We start from the raw sequence: 23,048 nt of genomic DNA on the forward strand, positions 1-23,048 counted from the left end.
TTAAAATCAACAAAAAGGAAACAAAAAATTTACATAATGTAATTTCAAGTGACATACTTTTTTCTAATAATGTTAGCAACAAGGAACAAGTCAACTAATTGACCTTTGTTATTGTGTGGCAAAACAAAGATAAACCTCTTAATGCATTCTTGGAAGTTTTCGTCACAAGCAACTCTAATGGTTGCAAAAATATGTTTGATCGTAAAAAAAAAAAAAAAAGTCTATGAGAATTTGTTGCTACTTTTAAGATGCACTATCATTTTCTTACTGCATTTATGGTCTCAATCACTATGTTTCAAGTCATTTTTAATGCAGAACAATGTTAATTTAGCATTTACACTCTCATTTAGAGTCAAATAGACCATAACACATTTAGGATGGGGCTACCTGTGAAAAACAAGACGCTTCTACTACCAAATATGTGGCATTTCTGCCTGTTGTGATTTATAAAAAAAGACTTACGCTATAATTACAATTGAAAATTGAAAATGGAAAGTGAAAATGGAAAACTAAATATAGAGATTTTTAAATTGTGACGCTTAAACTAGAGTTTGTTTCAGAATTAGAAGATGCATGGTAGAACAATTGTATTATCTGTTCCAATTTCCAAGTTCATCTTAACATGTACTGTATATGAGGATGTATACTTCTAAAAAGAGTTTGGCACGTCTCTGTGAGAACTGTTCCAATCTGCTCATATTCAGTTTAAAATCTTTAAAAGATTTTATAACAGTGAACAACAACGCAGACAGCAGATATTTTTTGAATTTGTCTTTACTTCAGAGTCATTTAACACACATGTAAAAACAGAAGTCTGTTCCCTGGCATGTACACCTTCTTGCTATGGATCTAGCAAATTAACAGGACAAAAAACAAGAAAAAAAACATTATACGAAGTAAGCTGCCAGTGCGGCCATTTTGTCTTTGGGTTTTTTAGGATTGCCACGGCGTCCTCGGCCACGTCCCCGTCCTCTCCTCGCACCCCCGCCCCGGTGCCTCATGGTGGCATGTTTGAGCTCCACCAAATCCTGGAAGATCGGATCACAGAAAACACAGCCGGTGTGTTGGGTTTCTCCTGCAGGAAGAGGAGTGCGAGTCTTATTGAAGTCCACGGCGACCAGAGAGGCCTCGCAGGCGTCGCAGCTCTCCTGTGCAACCTAAAGGGAGGAGAGAGGATCATGAAGTCTGCTTAGAGAGTTCAGAGAACATGTTGCAGCGGTGAACATGATAAATCATTCAGCAGACTGATGAGCTCAATCACTACAACAGAAATCTTTAAAAGGTGTCTGAAAAACTGAATCTTTTAGGTGTTTATAAATCTTGTTGAAGAGATGAGGACGCCAGAAAAACAAGGAGACAGGAAATCTTGGTTTGTCTTATTCAGATGTGATTAAGCAGATTGAATATGTGGTCCAAGTGTATTTCGTATATCAAGGATGTGATAGGCTCATCCTGAAAGCTTCAGGAGCTTTGTGCAAGTGTGAAAGCACCAGGAAAAGAAGACGTGCTTGTTTCTTACCTGCACTCTGTGTGCATGTTCAAAGAAGTTCACCACCACGTTGCATTTATTACAGGCCATCCTCCATTTGGGTCCAGAGGTGGGGTCCAGCACCAGAACGCCACCTTCACACTCCACACACTGACCGATGCCCAGAGAGTTCAGAGAGTGCTGACAGGACGGATGGGTGCATTCATTACATCCCATACCTGAGAGAAACAGGTGAGAAAAGAAGGGGTAAGAATGGTATCACCATAACCCAGCAAGTATTATGATCTGTCTCAAAGCTAATGGGTAAGCTAAAATCTGACGGCAGAGTGTACATCCCTGCAGATATTATTCATAACAGATTGTGACGTAACATTAGGCTGTATCGTTATCTCATCGTCTGTCATGTTTTGCAGCTTTACTGAGTGAAGAAAGAAATCTAACCCAAGGTATGTCTCTAAATAAATAAATCCATCTTACACCAAACATTGTCTCTTTCCTTTTTGGTCTTCAAGTTAGCTTTATAGGTTTGACACATTACAAGCCTATCTCAACTAGCATGTAATGAATTAGCCTCTTAAATGAAATGTAGCCTTATAGACGTCATGGTAACAGTTGAATACACATCCTCCACATGAGGATCATCACAAACAACAGGCTGAGCAGAGTCATATCTGTTCAAAATCCGTTCTTTGGCTTCTCGTGTCTTTGCGGGCTTCATCACCCTCTGTTAGTACACAAATGTACAAGAGATTTCAGCTGCTGTATGTGTTTCTGACCACAGCACAGTTGCATGCACGGGAGACCATCGGTTGGCGCCAAAGCACACCTCCAAATTCCTACATGTTGTTGCTTTAATGGTAAATGGACTTGAGCTTATAAAGCGCTTTTCTAGTCTTCCAACTACTCAAAGCGCTTTTACACTGCATGTCACACCCACCCATTCAAAACCTTTCACACACTGATGGTAGTGATCGCTGTGTAGTATCATCCATCAGAAGCAACTTATCCCATTCATACACCACAATTCAGGGTTAAGTGTCTTGCCCAAGGACACATCGGACATGTTGCCCAGCTGGGAATTGAACCCTCGACCTTCCATTTGAGAGGTGACGACTCTACCAACTGAGTCACAGCTGCCCCAATGTTAATGAACTCTGTTTTAGATGATTTGTTCAGAAATGTGGTTGCCTGCCAAATTATTTTTTTCGTAGCAGTTAGCCTTTATCAAACAAACGTGTGTATTGATAAATGACTACTGCTAGGTTTGTTGGTTTCATGTTTGTCATCAGCTTATCAGACACTCTTTTCAAAAACAAGAATAACCCAGAGACAGTTTTCAGTTCTTACCTTTCTTCATGTCCCTGAAAGGCGGGTTGCTGAAGCAGTAAGGACACAGGGGGTAGCTCTTCCCTCGAGGCCCTGAGGTCCACAGCACCAGCTCAAATTCATCCAGGGGACAGCGGAGCTCCTTGTACAGCTTGATGGCTCCGTTCTGAGGAAGACTGTAGGTCTCATCACAGTGCGAGCAGTGGAGCCGGCTGGGCTTGGCCTGCAGGGACATGTCAGGATAAAATATCAGGATCAGATCCAGACTGGACCGTGAAACATCAAAGGATGGACATTAAGGCCTCGGTCCAGTTGTTCCAAAGTATCTGACTGGAATAAAGGTATAGGATAACATTTTGAAAAAGAAATGTTCAGAAGAAAAAAGAAATATGACAATCTTGGTATGAATCTGAATAAAACCTCTTGTTTTGGTTGCACAAAACTTCTGAGTAGGATTGTTACAACTAGTGAATAACAGACCCCGTTATTAGATGGGATATGTATTAAAGTTGTGAGAAAATTGAAGGATTTTGTGACAAGAAAAAAATTGTTGTTTATATAAAACAAAATATTCAACTTTAATTAGCTGGCACGATCTTTTAGTTTTTGTTGATTTTGGCGCCCCCCTGTGGACAAAGTTTGTGGTATGCAGTCCCATTAAGAGCATCGGGATAGGGTTGTCTTTGAATCAGATTGTTTGGATCAGATTGATCTAATCCAGTTGTCCTTTTTTAAGAACGGACAAATAATACGATATACTTTGTGACATTGTTAGCGAGAATATTTATTTTGCTGAATTGCAAAAAACCCACCAGCTCACTTTTCTTTACTGAAAGATGTAAAGAAGCTCTTTCAATTAGAATTCTTCTTCTTCTTTTTCTACTCCATTTCCCCCCTATATCTTTCCCTTTCACATTTAGATCATCAATAGAAATAAGTAGATTTCCAAATCCATACTTTCTTGTCAAGTTAAATATTTAGAATACAAACAACCAGGCACGTTTGAAATCCCATCTTGTTTTCTTGTGGATTCTCTTTCACTCTGAGAGGATCTACAAGAATACAAGAATACTCCAAGCTCCAGAAAACAAACCAGTCAGACTTTGGTTTCTTTGTACAGAAATGTGTCTTGAATGTGGATATTGAAAAAGTACAAACAAGGACGTTTCATTCTTTACTTTTATGTTGACCTATAACATCTCTTTACATCAGTATCATTACTCCTGCAGTAGAAGATCAATAAATGAAACCATTGAGTGAGCGAGCCTTGATTCACCTCTGATAACTTTTAATGATAAGGCTGAGGCGTTCACGTCAGGTCGACTACTCTGAAACACTCACAGGAAGTGAGCTGTATGCAGCTAAACCTCCCTTAGCTTTCAAGGGTTCAAACTTAAAATTAGCAAATAATGTTGAACAAAGTTCCTGCAAACTGTGATGAGGCCAAACTGAATTTGAATGCAGCCTAAGTGCAAATGGAGCAAACTGAATGAAGAAGAACTCCAATGTTCAGAGGACTTCCTGTGAGGGTTACCACTCAACAGTCTGACGCAAACCAACAGGCATATATTGAGAGTCAATGAAAATGACAAAAAGATCTGCAGCCTCATGATTCATTCATGAATTTAAGAGTGGTTGTTGTCAGATGGAAATGGAAATGCCGGGAAGCATGGCGACTTTAGCATTTAAAAGGTTTTTTTTTAACTTTGAAGGCCAGAGCTCAGCAGTCAGACATCAAGTGACGCAGAGAGGAACAGAATGTAAAACGTGTTTGAGGTTGGAATAAAGAAAGAAACAACTGTTATTTAAAGTGAGAATATTTTAAATCTTTGTGATCCTTGTCTTGTTTAAGACAGCTGGATTTCTTAAACTAAGTGCTTAGTGCTACACATCTTAGCTCTTTCGGCTAACAAGCTGATTCTCAAGCCAAGCCAGAGGCAACATTTTGGCCCTGATGATTTTGTAGTCACACATTTAGGCTCTGAAGTGCGTGTTAGAATCATTTTCTATGACTGATTTTTTGGGGTCTGACAGATGGTGTTCAGCAGTGTTCCTCAGGGCTCAATCTTGGGACCAGTTTTATTCTCCATACATGCTACTGCTCAGACAGATTAACAATGGCGTATTAGGGCCACATAAGAGGAAGAAAACGGAGACTTGGAGATTAAAGTCGTAATATTAGGAATATAAGGTTGTAAGATTGAAGTTGTAAATTTATGAAAATAAAATATAAATTTATTAGAATAAAGTGGTGACTTTATGCGATTAAAGTTGTAAATTTACAAGACTAAAGTCAGAACATTACGAGAATAAAGACTAAGTCATTTCAAAAGGCAAGGGATTTCTTGGGAAATAGGAATGCCTTTTTACAAAGATGGTTCATTCTGAATATCTATTATTTGTATGCTTGACAAGTTGTCGTCATTCTGACAGATGAGCTAAAACCAATAATATATTGAGCATCATGTATACTCAGTTACATGGAAAACAGAGTCTCTGGATACATTATGATTCTGGTAGAAATTGATCAAATACTGTTTGCACATAATTTGCACCAAGGTTATAAAGATGGGTCTGCCATTGAGGTCATACGTGGCAGCCTCTTATGGCCACATACTGAACTGTCTTTCCTCCCAATACAAACACTGGTGGACGTTGTGAATGGCTTTAGACATGTTCAAGTATTTCCCTTCCAAAGAGTGATTACAGTTCCATAGCAATATACACATCAACATGAGCGCTCCTCATACCAACTTCATATAATAAGGACAGTGAAGAGCGCAAAAATTGTGTCATCTCAGGGGTAGGGCCTTATGGGTTGCACTCCCACTGGAAAACAGCATCATCAGGTAGAACAGACGATTGTCCTCCATAGAGTTGTGGCTTAGAGAATAAGAAAGGATCTAAAACCGACGTCATAGATTCTTGAGAAACAACAAACTCTGAAAAGCACGCAAGTGTAACCAATAATGGCCTTGCAGTCTATCACTCGTTTCTTCCGTCACAAAAAAGACAACTTTCAATATTTTAACGTTTTTTTAAACGCATTTGTGTTTCATGAAATATTCTTGCATTTAGTGAAATGTTTTTGGTGTGTGGGAGAATATTTTTCACAATCATTAAATATTTCTGTGGTCAACCTTCAGGGTCACCGTAGAAACCAGCGCAACAACAAAAGGACATCGCCAAACGTTAAGCCTTTGTGGTATTTAAATGAATGGCGAGGCGTAACAAAAGCTCATGTCTTGAACAGGCAATAAAAAGGGGCTTCTGAATAATATAGAACATAATGTTTCACAAAGACAGAGCCAAGTGGTGGCATGGAAAATGAGAATATAAAAGGCCCAAAAATTTAACCTTGAGGGATGCCACCAATGAGAGCCTGAGACACTAGCCATCAGAGGTACTTCAGCCATACTGGCCATTGAATTTCACCTCATACAATCAAGAAAGCAACATACTGTCTGCTGCAAAACAAGCTGGCACCTTGATGATCCTGGTGATGTCTACGTTCATTTCTACAACACCCATAGAAGGAGGTTTTATCTATACTTTCTTTGAACTCTAACAGAGGTTTTTATTGTTCTGCTGACCTGGATGTACTTCATGAAGCGACGGCACTTTCCACAGCGGGACAGGGGCTTCCCACTGGCAGCGATAGGTGAAAAGGAGACCTCCATCAACTCGTCCATACCTGTGAAAATATACAAAGAGATATTTGGCTGCTATAAGAGGAATGAACCAAACTGTAAAATGTTTTTATTATTTCCTATTTTATTCGTTCCCTGTACAATTACTTAATTAAAATCTTTAATCCTCTCCTGTATCCCCTCTTGTATTCATTTCCACCATTCAAAACCCCTTCACTAAATTATCCTGCATCCTTATTACTGATAGGGTAACACTTGTTTACAGTGGATGCACATCGTCACCTCCAAAACTCAATATTTTATAACGTCTCCTCTCTCAGCGCTCCTGCCTTGTCTCACAATTATTGGTGAAGATGCAATAATCAGATGTGTCTTGCAGCCATTTTTTTGTAATGAAAACCCCATAGCAATAAAAACATACTATTCTTAATGTAGAGCTATGAAATGACATTTTTCATTTCATAGCTCTACTTTTTTTTAGATTTAGAGAAATACTCTTTCTTATGAGGAAGTTGGTGATCTGTTTATTTGTTCTGCCCTAAAAATTCAGTTCTTAAATTGGTATTTGTGCTCAGTGTGATTAAATGCTGCACATCTGGTCAACCAAAAGTAAAAAAGAAAACATGTAGGTTATGCATTACATTTCATATTCCTATCGCAGATTGATTTGAAAATGTTTTCATAGAGAAAGGCATTTCTTTCCATCTCAAACTTTTGTAACACGGTTACAGTCGGTACATTCAGGCAATGAGCCCATTGCATTCTGGGTGTATAAGTATTTGTACCCTTTGTGCAGAAGAGAATGACGCAGCCCTTTTCTAGAATTACTCTGTCTATCTAGCACCAATTTCAATTATTTCCAACATTTCAGTCTAGTTTTATGAAAGTCTATCTTCCCAGCACATTTTTTTTCTGTTTTAGTTCCAATTGAATCCTTGAATAAAAAGCTCAATATCACCAGTGTTTTGCACATGTTCCTGTTTCACAGACATCAATGTTCCCGCCTTTCTGAACTTCTGAACTTACTCGGGATGGAGTCGACAAAGTAGTGAAACTTCCTCTTGAAGATATCGAGAGTGTGCTGCAGGACCTGCTGATAGTTTGCTTTACCCTGAGCGATCAGGTTCAGCTGCTTCTCCACAGCACTGCGGATGGTGGGCAGCACCAGCTCTGCATCTGCAACACACAGACACATACAGAACATTATAATGGCAATTTATAAAAGCCATTTTCTTTTGAATGATAATGTGGCTCATGTATTTTAATGAACCGAACGTTTTGTCTCGTCCTAGAAGAGTGATTACATCTGATTTGTTTCTGAAATGCTCTACAGAAGCCTTTCCCAAACTTCAGACTGCCACTGCCTTAGAATGGGGGGTGGGAGAGAGAGGGGTTCTATTAAACACAAAAGTATTTATTGTAGGGTACATATCATAACAGGTACACAAGGGAAAAAGAGCGAGGGGGTTGTTCATCAGTTTATAGATCACAGACGTGATGATCTTATATTGAGGAAAGAAGAAATTTGCTAACACACTTCCACACTTTGGGAAGCACTGCTCTACGGAATGTACAATAAATCAAAGAAATATTACCCGTCTTGTAGTAGCCATGTACCAGGACGATACCCAGGTTGGTCGGCTTTAGCTTGCGTCCGTTCTCTACAGTCACATAGTTCCTCTGGCACACGTTGTTGATGTGGACCGGGATGCTGGCATCAGTTCCTGTAAGACAGACGACAGAAGCAAATGTGTAAAAAAAAACTTCAGCAGCAGCTGTTTAAATGATGACGCCTAAATAAATTAATGCATTACAAGACACACAGAGGTTGAGACTAAAAGAGACCAGGAAGCTTTTTAGCTCCTCTGGCCACAGGGTCCAAGTTTAGACACTCGCTACTGGAGTAATTTATGGTTTTTATTTTTTTCCTCCACTAACATTTGTGCAGCAAAACTCATTAACACTGCCAGAAGAGTTCAGATTTCTCTGACTTCTCAGGCACATCAAATGTATCTCATTAACCCCGAGTTAGAAGTGTTGGAATCAAGTTTAGGAATTTGCAAAAACACCTTGGCTTAGAATAAAATGCTTCATCATTTTTAATCTCTTATTACTTAACAATATTAATACTTGTTATTACTTAACAATATTAATACTTGTTATTACTTAACAATATTAATACTTGTTTTATAACATAGCATCATAAATAGAAGTTCTAGGCACCCAATATATATCACCGAAAATTGTAGAGAAATTCATGCGCACTGTTGAATTGCACAAATATTCAGTTGAAAGGTGGAAAAAAAATAAGATTTCATAAGAGTCAAAGTGTTTTTGAGATGCTTAGAATAGTTACACCTCTGGGTTAATAAGATTCTTTCTAAGAGTCTGAGACATGAGGGGAACTGGAAACTCTTCTGCAAAGTGTTTGAAATATATTCTGAAACTCACATACAGTGCTCCCTCTCTCTCTCTCTCTCTCTCTCTCCCTCTCGCTCTCTCTCTTGCTAGTGGCAGTTTTAGGTTAAAAAAAAATATTTTGGTTTTTAGTTATTTTAAAGCTTCTGCACTTTTAAATACTATTCATCATCAAAACAAAAGAGATTGCATCGTTATTAGAGACATAGTAGCAAAAGTATCTGAAGTTTTAACACCTTGCTGCAGATTTTTAATCCTGACATTCAGAGCACCACACCGCTCAGACTTTCAGCCAACACTCTGCACAGGCTGCTTCCTCTCCTTTAAATACTTTGATTTAGAAGATATAAACATTCATAATCACAAATATATCAGGCAGTGCTGAGTTGTACCGATGCCGTGTTTCTCCATGAGCGTGATGAGCTCAGCCTCCGTCAGGTAGTCGGGGGGGTGCGTCTGCTTCTCCACCAGTTTGATCTCATCCACAGTGAAAATGTCTCCTCGCTCACACGGTGGCATGGCCTCTTCCAGAGGGATGCCCTGCCACGGCATCAACTCTGTGAAACCTGGGAATATCATATAAACACATAGGAGAGGGTTTAGCAGCTTTTCATGATTCTATCCACGACTTTCTTTGATTTAAAGACTTTTTTTTGAAGCCTTAGAAAAAAAGGACATCAGCGTCTGCTTTGATATTTTCGCTTATTGTAGATTCATTCCTTGTCACCTCAATTTTTGCTCAAAACCCTTTAAGTTTAACACTTCCATCCTTTAGGCTGCATTTTTAACTTGTACTACTTCCTCATACTAAAAGTAAACTGATTGAGGATCCAACTGCAAAAGCTCTTGCTGCCATCTTGAGCATGTTTACAGACGCAGCTCTACATTAGGACTCGAGAAGCGACCTGCGTGACTTTACCTGCTGATATCAGAGTTTTGCCGCTACATGAGAAGGCCTCTGTGCCGATGCTGAAGTCTATGGTGGTCTGGAGGTATTTGCAGTCCTGGCTGACCGTGGCGATGAAATGGCGTGTGATGTACTCGTACAGCCGCCAGCCATCGCTTCCTGTGGAAGAGCAAGGAAATATTCAATCATCCATCTTTCAACATCTTTGTCTCTTTTACCTTCAAAGTGTGGACAAACTAAAAGTCACGTCATGTGCACCTCACAGCGGGAGACTGTCCCTGTCAGACGGGATGGGGGGGGGGGATTTACAGAGGTAAGGTGTGACGTATAAAAAAGACGCAGAAGAAGCGGACAAAGCAACAGAGTCCACTACACTATGCTATAATGAGAATACTTGCCTTTAAATCAATGCTACTTGTAGTTAAACTGAATCACACTATCAATAAATAAAGTGGAGAACAACATACTAGAGAACAGAAAACGTAATGCTGCCGTTTAATTAGGTGCACGGAGATCGTAGCGGTGGCGTGCATTCATTCACTCTATGCACCGTGCAGAAGTCACAGTATACAATATAAACGTCACTCCCCCCTCCTATTGGCTTGAGCTGAATTCTCCAGAGAACATCCTGCTGAGTTCTCACATCAGCTCATTCGGACTTGGTGTGGAAAAAATACTAGGGGTCTGGCAGGAGAAACTCCAGTCGAAGTCCGAGGGAAAAATTTGTCTGTTTGCGTTCACACATACAGCTCCTCCTGGAGAGTTTTTCAGGAGTTTCCTGCAAGTGTGAAAGCCCTACAAGGGTCTTTAAGAAGAAAAGACTCCCTAAAAACAGTTGGTGAATGAGTACTTTTTTCTCTTATTGTAAAAGTTCTTATGAGCATACTCATCCACTGTCTGATTAGCTGAATGTCTCACCGAGCTCTGCTTCTGAAGCTGAACGCATGGGAGTGATGGGTGGATGATCTCCAGCATCGCTTCCTTTCCTGGGTCGGTTTAACCCGGCTGAAAGCAGAGCCTTCACCTGATGGAGAGGTACAAGTCTTAGAAACATCATATTCTGCTGTCTGTCTGCCTCTGTGATTAAATACAACAAATAGTTTATGATTGCTGGGCCCTCACCTCCTCTGCCCACATGTGGTTGTTGCTCTGCTGCTTCAGCGTCCCCTTCAGGTCGAAGTTCTCGGGGTAGTGGGTGGTCTCAGTTCGAGGGTAGCTGATGTAGCCCTGCGTGTACAGGCGCTCTGCAATCTGCATGGTGTGCTGAGGGCCCATACCTGAGAACGAAAAGGGCCAAAAGCAGAAGGTTTTTTTTAGCGCTCATTACCTGATCCTGCAGGAGTCAGACAGTCGGTTATTTTCTACAAATTCTGACAGATATGTCCTCGACATACATTTTCGAGGACTGCTTGGTGGAAACCAGGCTTTAGTATCTAGATATGCACTGATCGCAATTTCTTTGGCCGATACCGTTTTTTGTAAGGTCTGACCTGCTGATTCAAAATTTGTCCAATTCAGATTTTCTTTCTTAAAGAACTATAATTGAAAAATCAAGTGTTTGCAACTTTTCTTTGGTGGAAATTTTTAATCAGGATAACAGTTTATGAGAAAATCTTCAAATAACTACATCAACTCACTGCACTATCTCCCGGTCTCATGTAAACTCCTTCTGAAGGAAACATGAAGTCTCTATCCTGTCTGCCTCTGTGAACTGTATTAGCGGCTACAAAGAGTGTTTAATATTTTTTATATCTGTTTAATATCAAGATGAATTCATGTGTAATATTTCCTGCAAAGTGATCCGTCTCACGGCAGCTCAAACTTTTAAACACACGCTCACACCCTGAGGATCTATCATGTAAGAGTTCCACCATAATAACCAGAGAACATTACAGGAACATTCATTGACTATATTTTAAAAGTAATATGAGAGAGAGAGCACACACCTACATACAGACAGTGTGGATGTGAAGCTACACTGGTGGAGGTTTGGGGCAAGCAAAGAAATTGCAAGGAGACGGACTTTAATAATTGTCCAGTTTGTCAAAGAATTTTCCCCTCTGAAGATTCGTACCTCACGTCCACACTGCCCACATGGTAGCTTGTGTGTGTGTGTGTGTGTGTGTGTGTGTGTGTGTGTGTGTGTGTGTGTGTGTGTGTGTGTGTGTGTGTGTGTGTGTGTGTCTGAAACTTGCAGCTTGTGTGTGTTAATCTGAGATCTGCTGAGAATCTCTTTATCTGAGAGGCCGATCACAAAGCTCTTGATCAGTGCACCTCTATTCAGAAAAACAAACCCCACTCTATGTGTTTTTTTAATCAGCAACAAAAACAAGCCAGATGGTACAAAAACGTGTTTATGACTCCTTCACAATGGGTAACTCTATAACATACTTACTAATGCACTAGCTGAAGGAGAACTAGAAGTTTTAGCAAACAGGTGTTAAAGTGAACATACCTAAAGCAGAGCTGGCCACTCTCAACATCTCCACTGTGTTCAGAGCCTGAGGTCTCTGCTTGGCCTTCTCCTTCTTACTCACAGACTCCACCTGTAAAAGAGGTAGCAATCGTATAAATTCTCTCCCCCAAAGTTTCCCTGGTGATTTGAAAAATGTGAGAAGGCTCCTTTAAGTTTGTAACTTCTAATGAACATAAACTCATAGACGTCCTGCAGTGAGAGCAATGATGTCAAATGTGAGGTCTGCCTTTAAGAGCGTTTCCATACAGAAACAGACAGACAACGACGATGTCTACATTTTGGAAAATATGTGAGAGATTTATCGTGACAAGGTGTTTCATTACACAGACGATGAGACAAAGTAACAATTCCATGTCTCCTAAGGGTCTCTGAGATCATTGAATAATCGTTACGGTAACGGTATTTTTAAGCCAACAAAAATTCAGATTTTCAGTTTGTGTTTTTAACTCGTGGATTTAAACAGAAGTCTCTTTAAATGATTGTTCCTCTGGTTAATATTTATTGTTAATATATTATTTATTGCATCAGAACATAGTTTGTGTTTGGAGTCTAGGCTCCGGCCTAATCACTCGTTCATGCAAACTATTTTATTACATTTAACAACGTAATAAGAAGCAGGCTGTAAATGAGTGACTGGTCTGCTGTTTGACCGACAGAAAACTCTGCATTGCATAAGAGGGACGAAGCATAAATACTGATAAAAGCACCGTTTGTCCAAGAGCTTAATGGTACTCCCGGTACTGGCCAATCACCTACCGGTACCAAAAGGCACCAGTATTCAATACCCATCCCTAGAAATCAGTGCAGCTTGAGTTGACTGCCTGAACTAGATTCAATTCAATTCAATTTTAAAAAAACGTTATTTGTCTCCGAGGGGCTCGCAGGAGTCGCCTCATAGTACTTTAAAGTCTTATTTCTGTTATATTTCATATCTCTTTCTTTGTAACGCACTTTGAATTACTTACGTATGATTTAAGCTTTATAAATAAACTTTCCTTTTGTTGAATATAAACCATGCAAAACCTGAAGCTATTTTGTTACAAGTTGCATTTCAAGAATTTTGAAAAATCCCAAACACTGGTTTTATGATTGTCCTCAAATACTTTCACAGATTTCATACCTGCTGTTAAAGTTACCTGCGTAAACTGTACATTGTTAAATTCAAAAAGAAAAAGTACCTTGGCTTCTTTGGATGTCTTGGTCATGTTGACGAACATTTGACCCACATCCCTGTCAAAGACCCTCACCCTGTCCCAGTCCAGTGTCAGCGGGGTGTCTTTTCCTTTGAACACCTGCACAAGACACAGCAGGTCAGCCAACACGGAACAGACTGATAAAAAAAAAACTGTGTCAGGTGGAGAAAATACAGCGACTCACCTTCACCTGGACGACCCAGTAGGTCTCTGGTTTGAAGGACTGGATCTTGTCGTGACGTTCCACACAGAAGCCCAGAGTCGGGGTCTGACACGGTCCAAATGAGATCAGCGAGGAGTCCAGATTGCCGTATTTGCCCTGGAAATACTTCGTCTGGAACCTGAGGGGGTTTGAACAACAAAAAACAGGCTCCAGTAAAATGTATCGTTAGCTCAAGTTTCTAAGTTTCAGAGCAGGGAGTTCAGCATGTGTCAGATACGCAGTGTGGCTGTAGTGCATGTTTATTTGTCATCTAGGAATCTAAAAAATAAAGAAACCTGCCTAAATATACATCAGCAAACCTTTTAGAAAGGCTCAAAAATGAAGAAGTTAGTTAAAATATAAGAATATTAAAGATTTGTTCTTATTTTCAAACAATGATTTATATCAATAATCACATTTCCTGAGTGTTTGTTCTGACAGCCGCAGCAAATCAAATATAAGATGCCTGTGTGTCAGACCCTGTGTGTGTGTGTGTGTGTGGAGAGAGCAGTTTACCGTGTGAAGGCACAGCCGATTCGCAGATCCAGCTCCTGACGAGCGTCCACTGACAGAGCTTCATTGCGGTTGGGCTCTCCCAGGCGGTTCATGGCGTTCCAGATGTCCGTGTCTGTGATGGAGCTGAATTTGGCTCGGTAAACACTCTGCCCCCTCACACTGCCTTTGTTCATCACAGGCTCGATGGCATCCAACACCTGGAGGACAGAGAGGCAGGGAGTGAGCGGCAGAAAGATTGAAATATCAAACCAGGATGTGTCACAGTATATTTCAACTAACTATATTAACCCTGTTCTTTAATCTCATCTCTATATGCCCATGAACACTAAAGACTTCACTGTGAGAATAAAGAATGATTGGTGGGGGTCAAAGGCACAGCTTGTCAAGAGGCAAGGCATGTAACTGCTTGGGCCCCAGAGGGTTCACCCATGGTGGGATGTCCATTTTCACCATGGAGATGAGGGCCTGTAGAGAGATGGGGAGACTGACCCATCTGTCTAGATCAACGGCTATACGTCTATAATTACCCCGGTAGTTATTTGTGATAAAGCTTTGAGAGAAGAAGGGATGATCACTCCCAGATATTTAAAGTGTTTGACCGAAGGAATAAGCGCTGGTAAGGAGGATGGGTCTGAATAGGAATTTGATGATATTAAGATGATTTTATATTGTTGCTGGAATGAGGTTCAAAAATTCTGAAAAGTTCAAAGGATGTGAGGACTGGAGGTAGATGTTTGATCGACGTAAAGTAAGATGTCATCTGCAAATAACGGAATATGAAGACTGGTGTTGTGGAAACTAAAGGGGAGGGGTAAAGATGTGAGTTAGAGGTTCTAACTTCAGTGCAAGTAAAAGTGCCACAGCCGTGACTCTAATTTAAATGGAACCCACCCCCCTAATTTTAAGCCGTCCAAAAGGATCCATACATAACCCCATTCAGGCCGATCAAAGGCTTCTAGCGTCTAAAGATTAGATGGCACAGGGTAAACTAAAGTTTTCTGTCGCACATTTTCCACATCGTGAATACTTTAAAAACACAAATTTGATACTTTCTTTTCTTCTTTTAGTTCAGTAACACATCAAACACACATTAAATGCTAGTACTACAGGTGTAAATGGAATCTAAATTACCTCAAAACAGATATTCTCTCCTTCCTTGTCACAATCCAGCCATAGAACCACATAGTCACAGCCTCTGCCTTCAACCTGAGACCAGAGACTTGGAGTGAGACACACAGCCGACACACAGATGATTGTACAGGATGCAGCAGGAAATGTACGTCTAAAATAAACTGGGACAGACTGAAGATAACAAACCTGGAGGAACTTGACCATGTTGAGTTTTGGGTTCGCCTCCTTCTTCTCGGTTGGAGCTTTGCTGAAGAGTTCTCCAGGGTCCACTTTGTCCCAGTTGTTGTACTTTCCTGATAAAGAACATTTATATAAAATAAACACAACATAACGGGCGTCCAAATAAGAAACACAAAGTTTAAGGGTTGAGGAATTCACAATCAGGCGCATGCTGATCTTAGTTTTTCTTGTCTGATTATATATTAAAATTCCATTAATGAAGTTCGGTAAAGTGAGAGCAGATATAGGTAACAGATTATACCCACCGATGAAATCCAGACTCATCACGTGTCCACACACTGAAGTCATCTTAAAGCGCACAGGCTGGCCCTCAAAGCTGCCGGTGTACTCGTGCACTGAGCATGCTCCGTTGAGGCCTTTGCGACTGGTACAGCTTCCTTAAAGCCGAGCAGAAGAGATGAGGCACGATCAGTCGATAAAGCAGGATACAGGTGCAGGATGTTTGTACCTGAGCTTTAATACACATTTAACAGTCTTTTAAAGCACCTGTAGGTAACTCTACACTCCCCTCACTCCTCACTCCTCTTCAGCATCCAAATATGGTCGCTTCTGAACACCCAAAAAAACAAGACTAAGACAGCCAAATGTTTCTCAGTCAAGGCATCAAAGTAGTCGTCCACATGTTGATACATGTTGGCAACAGCAGTTGGACTACTGAGGGGAAAGGCAACTCATGATGCGCTTCAGCAACTCAACAAATGGAGGTCGGTGCTCTCAGAGAAGGACCTTAGACGATCAAAATAATTAGTGGACTTCTCCTCTCAGACAGGATCCACAGAAAGTACTGGTCACACGACTCACTTATTTAGGTGCAAAGAACTAACGTTTCCACTCACTGCGTCTTCCCCAGAGCCTGCATCGCATTCGCAATGTTACTCCTTTGCACCTAAATCATTTTGCCTTGAGTGAGTCGTGTGACCAGTACTTTCTTTGGATCCTGTCTCAGAGGAGTCCACAGAATTATTTTGAACTACATTTCTATTGAACAGTGTTCATCATGCAGTGAGTTTTTTTTTTAATCCATCCAGGAATAGTCAAATATTTGCCATGACACAGAAATAAAAGTTTATTTACAATTAGACAATTACAAATATCTAGATGAAGAAAGACATAAATGTTCATTTGATGCAGAATTGAACGCTGTGGTTTAATCAGTTCTTCAGCAGCATTTCCACAGATGGTCAATTTTACGACTTTGCAGAGACTGGTTTCGGTCATAGTTCATGTCTTTGGGGTCAATTCGTAGATACTCAAGGTAAAAGTTGAACTTTACTTAAACTGAAGTTTATAATATCCTGTCCTCAAGAGCCTGTCTGAGAGGGAGACTTAAATCATTGATCAGTTCCTTTGTTTCTTGGTAAAAAAGTAACCAACATGTTAATCCACAGACCTGAGTCCTGCAGGAAGAGAGGTTGTAAAACGTGGCTGCTAATATCGGCTACATGTCCATCCAAAACAGATGTCCGCTCAAACTTTTGAAACGGGGAGCGATGAGCGCACATGTGTTGATGAGTCAGACATAGACTCATTGCTAAGCTCTGGCGTCCATTATGAATTAAATGATTCTCAAGGCTGAATGGTAATAGCAGGAACACGGATACACACAAACACATGCAACCACACACACACACACACACACACACACACACACACACACACACACACACAAGAACAGGCGAATATAAAAGGGGGAGGTTTCAGGTTCAGGACGCAGATCATCAGAAGGACGAAGACCAAAGACCGAAGCTCTGCAGTCATTAACGTGAATCATGGAACAGCTCCAGGTAAGACACCTGCGTAAATGTTGACGGTCATGATGGTTTGGCACCAGCTACCAAACAGTTAACACTCTGCTGGCCTCTAGAGGCCACTTCTCCTGATTTTAAAGGAGTAGTTCACAATTTTTAAGTCAACCTGAAAGGACGCATCCAGAAAAACGCATTAATTAATGGGAGCTGAAGTCATTATTTCTTTGCTTCTGAATGTGAGATTCATACCAAGCAAGAGATCAGGGAAAACATACATAGACATCTTCATTGCTACAAAATTGGACATTTTTCTCCTAAAGTCTTTATTTGTTTGAGTAAAGAAACAACATATTTTTAAATGTAAACACATGTAATAATGCAAAGGCTCAAATTTAAATACTCAAGTGGGATAATTTAAGATTTTAAACAAGAATTATCTTTCAGAAACGAAGTGAACAGGGTCACAAATCTGACCAGAAATTTAAGGTCGGCTCGCTGTGCTCGTGCAGCTCTTTTAAATTTGTTGTTGAACGTGTATATTTGTGTGAGATCCAAACTTTGGCTTGATACTACTTCGAGTAAAACAAGATTTTATGAAACTCATTCAAATTTAAAGCCCGATATTCTTGCCTGACTTATTGACAGGAACTGCAAGTCTTGAAAAAATGCTTCACCATTGTGATTTTTTTTCATTCAATGAAGCCAGAGGGCCATGAACATGTAGTGAGTTTAGCATTTAAAGTTTGACCACCATGCTCTTTGAGAGGACAAAGAGAAAAGAGACGTCTCCAGAGACCTCAGTCTAAAACATTTCTGATTCTGTTCTGCTGTGTGTGCAGCTTCTGCGTGTCTTTCCACTGGTCCTGCTGGCCCTACACCAGTCTCTGTCCATGCCGCTGGGCAGTCAGTGTGTGGACGAGTCCTTCTGCACGTACAACCTGCAGGACTACTACAGCCAGCTAGTCAACATGCCCAGCCACATCAACGAGCGCAGCATCGCAACCTGGACCTACGTGTGAGTACCACGTCGTCTGTCATTAAGTTAGATCAATGATGAGAGAGCTGGCTGATGGATCATCTACTTTAGTTTTTTTTTATTAAATTGAATGGACATATTGGCTGAAAGAAGTAGATTTCTCTTTCTGTATTTATTTTTATTTTAAAGTTTGGCTTTTTGATCACCAAAAAATATAGTTTAAGATTTTAGAGCTCTGTGAAAATATTTGTCATTTTTTAAACAACTTTTACAAAAATCTGCAGGTCTCATGACGCTCAAATGTTGTGTTGCTGTCGTACTCTTTGAGATAAATGTTAATGAAATCTTTTTGACTTTGGGGACTTTTGGTTTGACACAATTTGATCCTAACATTTGTGAACATCAAAATGCATTTTGGAAATTGTCAATGGGTATTTTTCTTAACTACTTTTGCCATGAGATAAACCAAAACATTAATTAAATTGTTGAAAAATTATACATTTTTTATTTATTTATTTTGAAATAACCTCCAAGTGGCCGTCCAACGTGAGATGTAAGGGGACAAAAGTATTTTTTACTAAAGAAAGCCTGACTGAGGATAGGAAGCTAAATAAAATGAACAAAACAGTCATGTTAGATGTCATGTATATGCAAAATATTTTTAAAACACGCAAATCCAAATTGTTAAGATCTGGGTGCTGGACAAAAAAAAAAAAAAAAAAAAACAGCACACCAGAAACTGCATTTAATGAAGTTTATCTCCACATGTGACATTTCAGGCCTGAGCCTAGTATAGCGCGTGTGATGAAGGGCTAAAGGGCTAAGTAGGTGATTAACTTCATTAGATGTACATTTACAACAAATGGGAAATAAAAACGTAGTCCATTTCACTGAACATCTTTTTAATCCTTTAAATCAATGATTGTTCAAAGTGGCTTGAAAAAACGCTTCTTTTTTCAAACTTGACCAAACTCAGTCACTCTTCATTTATTATACTAAGTAACGAAGGAAAGCACCCAATCCTCACGTTTACCAAGCTGGAGAAGACACACATTCTTTACTAGAAAATGTAACTTTTCTTCAGCTAAAGAGTGAAACGCCTGTCTCTGATCTATTCCCAGGGAGAACATAGACCTGAACCGAGTCCCTCAGGTCATACATGAGGCCAGCTGCCACACCAGCCACTCCTGCAGGGGACTCGACAACACTTTCGGTCTGGAGTCCATCCCCGTGTCCCTGAGGATGCCCGTCCTCAGGAAAAACCCCAGCTGCTTCCCCACTGCCAGCTACTCTCTGGAGTTTGAGCTCATCACCATTGCTTGTATATGTGCCATCTCCAGGCACAGCTAAACAGGACTGACCTAACGCTCTGCAACGACTGAGGACGCTGGTGAACATCGAGAATATTGTTTGATCAGAAAGAGCAAGATGTAATAAAAAATGCAATCTCACTCATATTTATTGTTTTCCACTCGTCCAGTATTCAACATGTAATGTGTCACCATTCCCTCCATGCCTGTTAACAGAGTCTAGTGGCAATTAAAGACATTTTACATCAACTGGTATCACAATTGTGTCAGTGTGTGATTTTGGCAGCCAGGCTGAATGACGAGTAGAGTCCTATACAGGTGCACGCGTGATGAGACAAGTGTGCGAAATCCCTGGTCAAGCCGCTTGAACAATGATATGTTTACATGAACAGTCCCCTATTAAGAATGGTTCAAAATAAAATATTAAATATGACTACAATATTAAAGTGTTCCATCGCAAAGTGTGCCAAATTTACCTTTAAGTTTACCGTAAATCTTAAAGTGTACATGGTCAGAGCCAATGGCATGTAGAATAAGAATCCATTGAAAGTTTCTTGTCATTTATTACTTATTCTTTTAATGGAAAATCAAATATGACAACATTATCAAAGTGTTCCAGTCTCATTTTGGTGTAGATTTTCCATTTAAATGTCTTACATATTATACATGTAAACCGAAATAAGCATCTCAATTAAGGTCCACTGAAAATGTCAGTTAACAAAGGAAGTAAAGGAGTCTTTCGACAGGTCAAAGATGATCTCTTGATATTTTAACTTTTGAGCTCATATACTTTCCAAAACAATTACTTTGTTGTGTTTTTATTATTATTATTAGAAATGCTTTTTCTCTCTCATCAGGAAATATTCTATGTTGTTTATGCCCTATGATAACCGGCTGCTGAAATACGGGGTCGCGTTGATTATTTTTGGGCGCTCCCGGCCCCCGTACCTGACTACAGCAATGAAGAGTCCTGCTTTAAGATAACAACAAAGAGTAACTGAACATGAGTAGCCGAAACATTGTAGTGTCTCAAGAGAAGTAGATGAGGATAAAATTAACAAAGGAGAAGCATTTTCTTTTCATAAATTTGAAGTCACAGTTAAATGGTTTATTTTTTAAACAGAGTTTGGCGTGGCAGGGAGCCAAAGGTTTCCTTATTGTCCCAAATAAATCACTCAGCTCCTCAGTTTACCTGCTTATCTGTGTAATTACAATATTACATTAAACATATTTATAATATTACTTACCTTTAGAGAGGATTTTGGCAATCGACTGAGCCAGCGATGGTTTCTCTGCCACCATCAGGACTGTCTTCATTTTGAATGAAGTGCTAACTCCTCTGCTAACTTTAGCTAACTCCTCTCAGTCACCGACTAACAAATCAGAAAGCTCACAGCTGTCGGTTTACTCTCTTAAACCGGATGAATGAGAAGTATTTCTAACACTGCACTATGAAGAAAAATGATGATTTAGCCTATAACTTCTTGTTTATGATGTGTGAGAGCGGACATGACAGGTAACACATTATTTACTTCCGATGTGTTCTTCTTCGTTGGTTTTTTAAACGGACAGGTTCGCATTCGAAGTGTTGCAATACCGCCCCCCATCGGATTAATAATAAACTTAATTATCCACACTACTTTTAATTAATCATAAAAATAAAAAAGACAGAGAAAAGAAGAGGAAAAGCTCCTTTCTTCTTATACTACGGGTTTCATGTTGACTGCCAAACATTCCTCTTTTGATTTTTTGTAACTTTTTTCCCCTTTCCCGTTAGGGCACATAACACAATGATAAGTCGGCCTATACCAGAAGTTAAATGCATTAACTTGCGATAAAAATGGGGTCTGCTTTTCAGAAGTAATTAATAAAAATAATTGTCTTGGATTTACAAAAATCTTAATTATTTTTTGTTTTTCTGAATTTACGAGATTAAGTCATTAATTCAGAAAAACAGCAGATTATTCCAATTTTCACAAGTGGGGGCAATACATGCACAATGAACTGGAGAGAAGAGTGCACACATGTCGACAAGCAGGCAAACATTTAATTTGGTCTGAATAAAATGATTGGACAGACAGGCCAGCAACAACCCCTCGGACCAGATTGTTTTCTTTCTTTGAGCATTTAATATAATAGCCACTGCTGGTATGAAATAAAAGATATGACAACTAAGTTGCCTATCCCAGTTTAAATGTCAAGTATGAACAGAAGGAAGGACTACAGCAAGTAAAGCTGATCTTTGCAGGCAACTGATTTGAAAAAAAAAAATCCCTTTTGCAATTTTAGATTACAGCTATAGGATTATCTTGCTGCATATTTAGTAAAATTTATATTTTCAATTTAAAAACATAAAAATAAAATAAAATTGGAAACAATCAAACAGCTTTATATATCATTATTTGCTTTAATTTTTTTATTAAGCTTTCATTAGTTCATTTGTGATGAGAAGGTTTGTTTGTAGAAATATCAAAGGGTTGACTGAGGATGTGTTGGAGGGGCCAAATGTGAGATGTCTTTATAGGGCCCAATCCTTGCACCTTCCATGCTTATGACCACTGTGTCCCGGTCATACACGTCCATATTCAGGTGAATATTTCAGTGCGTGTAGTTCCAAGTCTGGACCACTAGATGGCAGCAGAGGACATGAAATAATAAAGCTTGGTGTACTCGTTCCTTGACACCAGCTAACAGATCACATCTCAGGAGAAAATATATAAAGCCTTTTCTATTGATAAAGGTGTTTAGTCCTAATAACCAGGGTATCATTTCTGATTCTTGCATGATTTCAAACATGTTTTCAGTCACACATAGAGGGGTTTTCTGTCATATCATTCATCTACTCCAGATCCATATTTGGGCCAGTGTTAGGTCACTGAGGGCAGAAGCAGGAGAAGATGGACAAAGTATGTGATGCCGAAGGGCGGGGGAGTGGGGGACGCCAGTCTTCTGGGATGGTGATGGGATGTTGACCTCTGGGGCAGATGGTTGGTGTGTGTGTGTGGCTGTGTGTGTGTGGGGGTAATCAATTAAATGTATCCTAACCCCCTCCCCCCCCCCCCCTCCTCCTCCCCCTCGGCAGCAGTCCATTGAGTCAGCAGATCCCCGGAGCAGATGCAGTCCTGCGTTCATGACTCCATGGAGATGTTTTGCATAAGTTGGAGTGGGGAGGGGGGGGGGGGGGTGTGGTTGGCTGTTGGGGTGGGGGCCTGTTTAAATATGAATGTACACACTGAGCTACTTAATAATGTTTTGGAAATGGATAAACGGTTAGCTAAATAATTGTTGGAACTAACAGAGTTCACATTTGCACAACATTTTTGGGGTGAGCTTCATGTGTGAAGGCAAACGACCAATTTTTTCACCCCGACTTCACCCAGATTTTACAGACAAGCTTTAAGTTTTTCAGTAGAGGTGCATGTGTGAATGCAAACAGCTGCATTTTTCCCTCTGACTTTCACTCAGC

General features: G+C 39.9%; 2 protein-coding genes across 2 annotated transcripts; one reads left to right on the forward strand and one right to left on the reverse strand.

Annotated features, from left to right (window-relative positions):
- Positions 1-756: 756 nt before the first annotated feature.
- On the reverse strand, positions 757-21,130 carry top3b (DNA topoisomerase III beta). Its single transcript, XM_061037466.1, has 18 exons — positions 20,830-21,130; positions 15,794-15,925; positions 15,495-15,601; positions 15,309-15,383; positions 14,178-14,374; positions 13,644-13,800; positions 13,445-13,558; positions 12,246-12,336; positions 10,913-11,067; positions 10,709-10,814; positions 9,803-9,949; positions 9,276-9,449; positions 8,061-8,189; positions 7,492-7,641; positions 6,409-6,509; positions 2,837-3,038; positions 1,520-1,707; positions 757-1,157 (listed from the first exon to the last, which is right to left on the reverse strand). Exons 1-18 carry the CDS (start codon positions 20,897-20,899, stop codon positions 888-890), a joined length of 2,565 nt encoding a protein of 854 aa, XP_060893449.1. The 5' UTR covers positions 20,900-21,130; the 3' UTR covers positions 757-887.
- LOC132974955 (interleukin-17A-like) lies at positions 17,253-19,837 on the forward strand. Its single transcript, XM_061039314.1, has 3 exons — positions 17,253-17,332; positions 18,136-18,311; positions 19,394-19,837. Exons 1-3 carry the CDS (start codon positions 17,318-17,320, stop codon positions 19,620-19,622), a joined length of 420 nt encoding a protein of 139 aa, XP_060895297.1. The 5' UTR covers positions 17,253-17,317; the 3' UTR covers positions 19,623-19,837.
- Positions 21,131-23,048: the final 1,918 nt, after the last annotated feature.

This window comes from Labrus mixtus, chromosome 5 (assembly GCF_963584025.1).
Source record: "Labrus mixtus chromosome 5, fLabMix1.1, whole genome shotgun sequence".
Classification (NCBI taxonomy): Eukaryota; Metazoa; Chordata; class Actinopteri; order Labriformes; family Labridae; genus Labrus; species Labrus mixtus.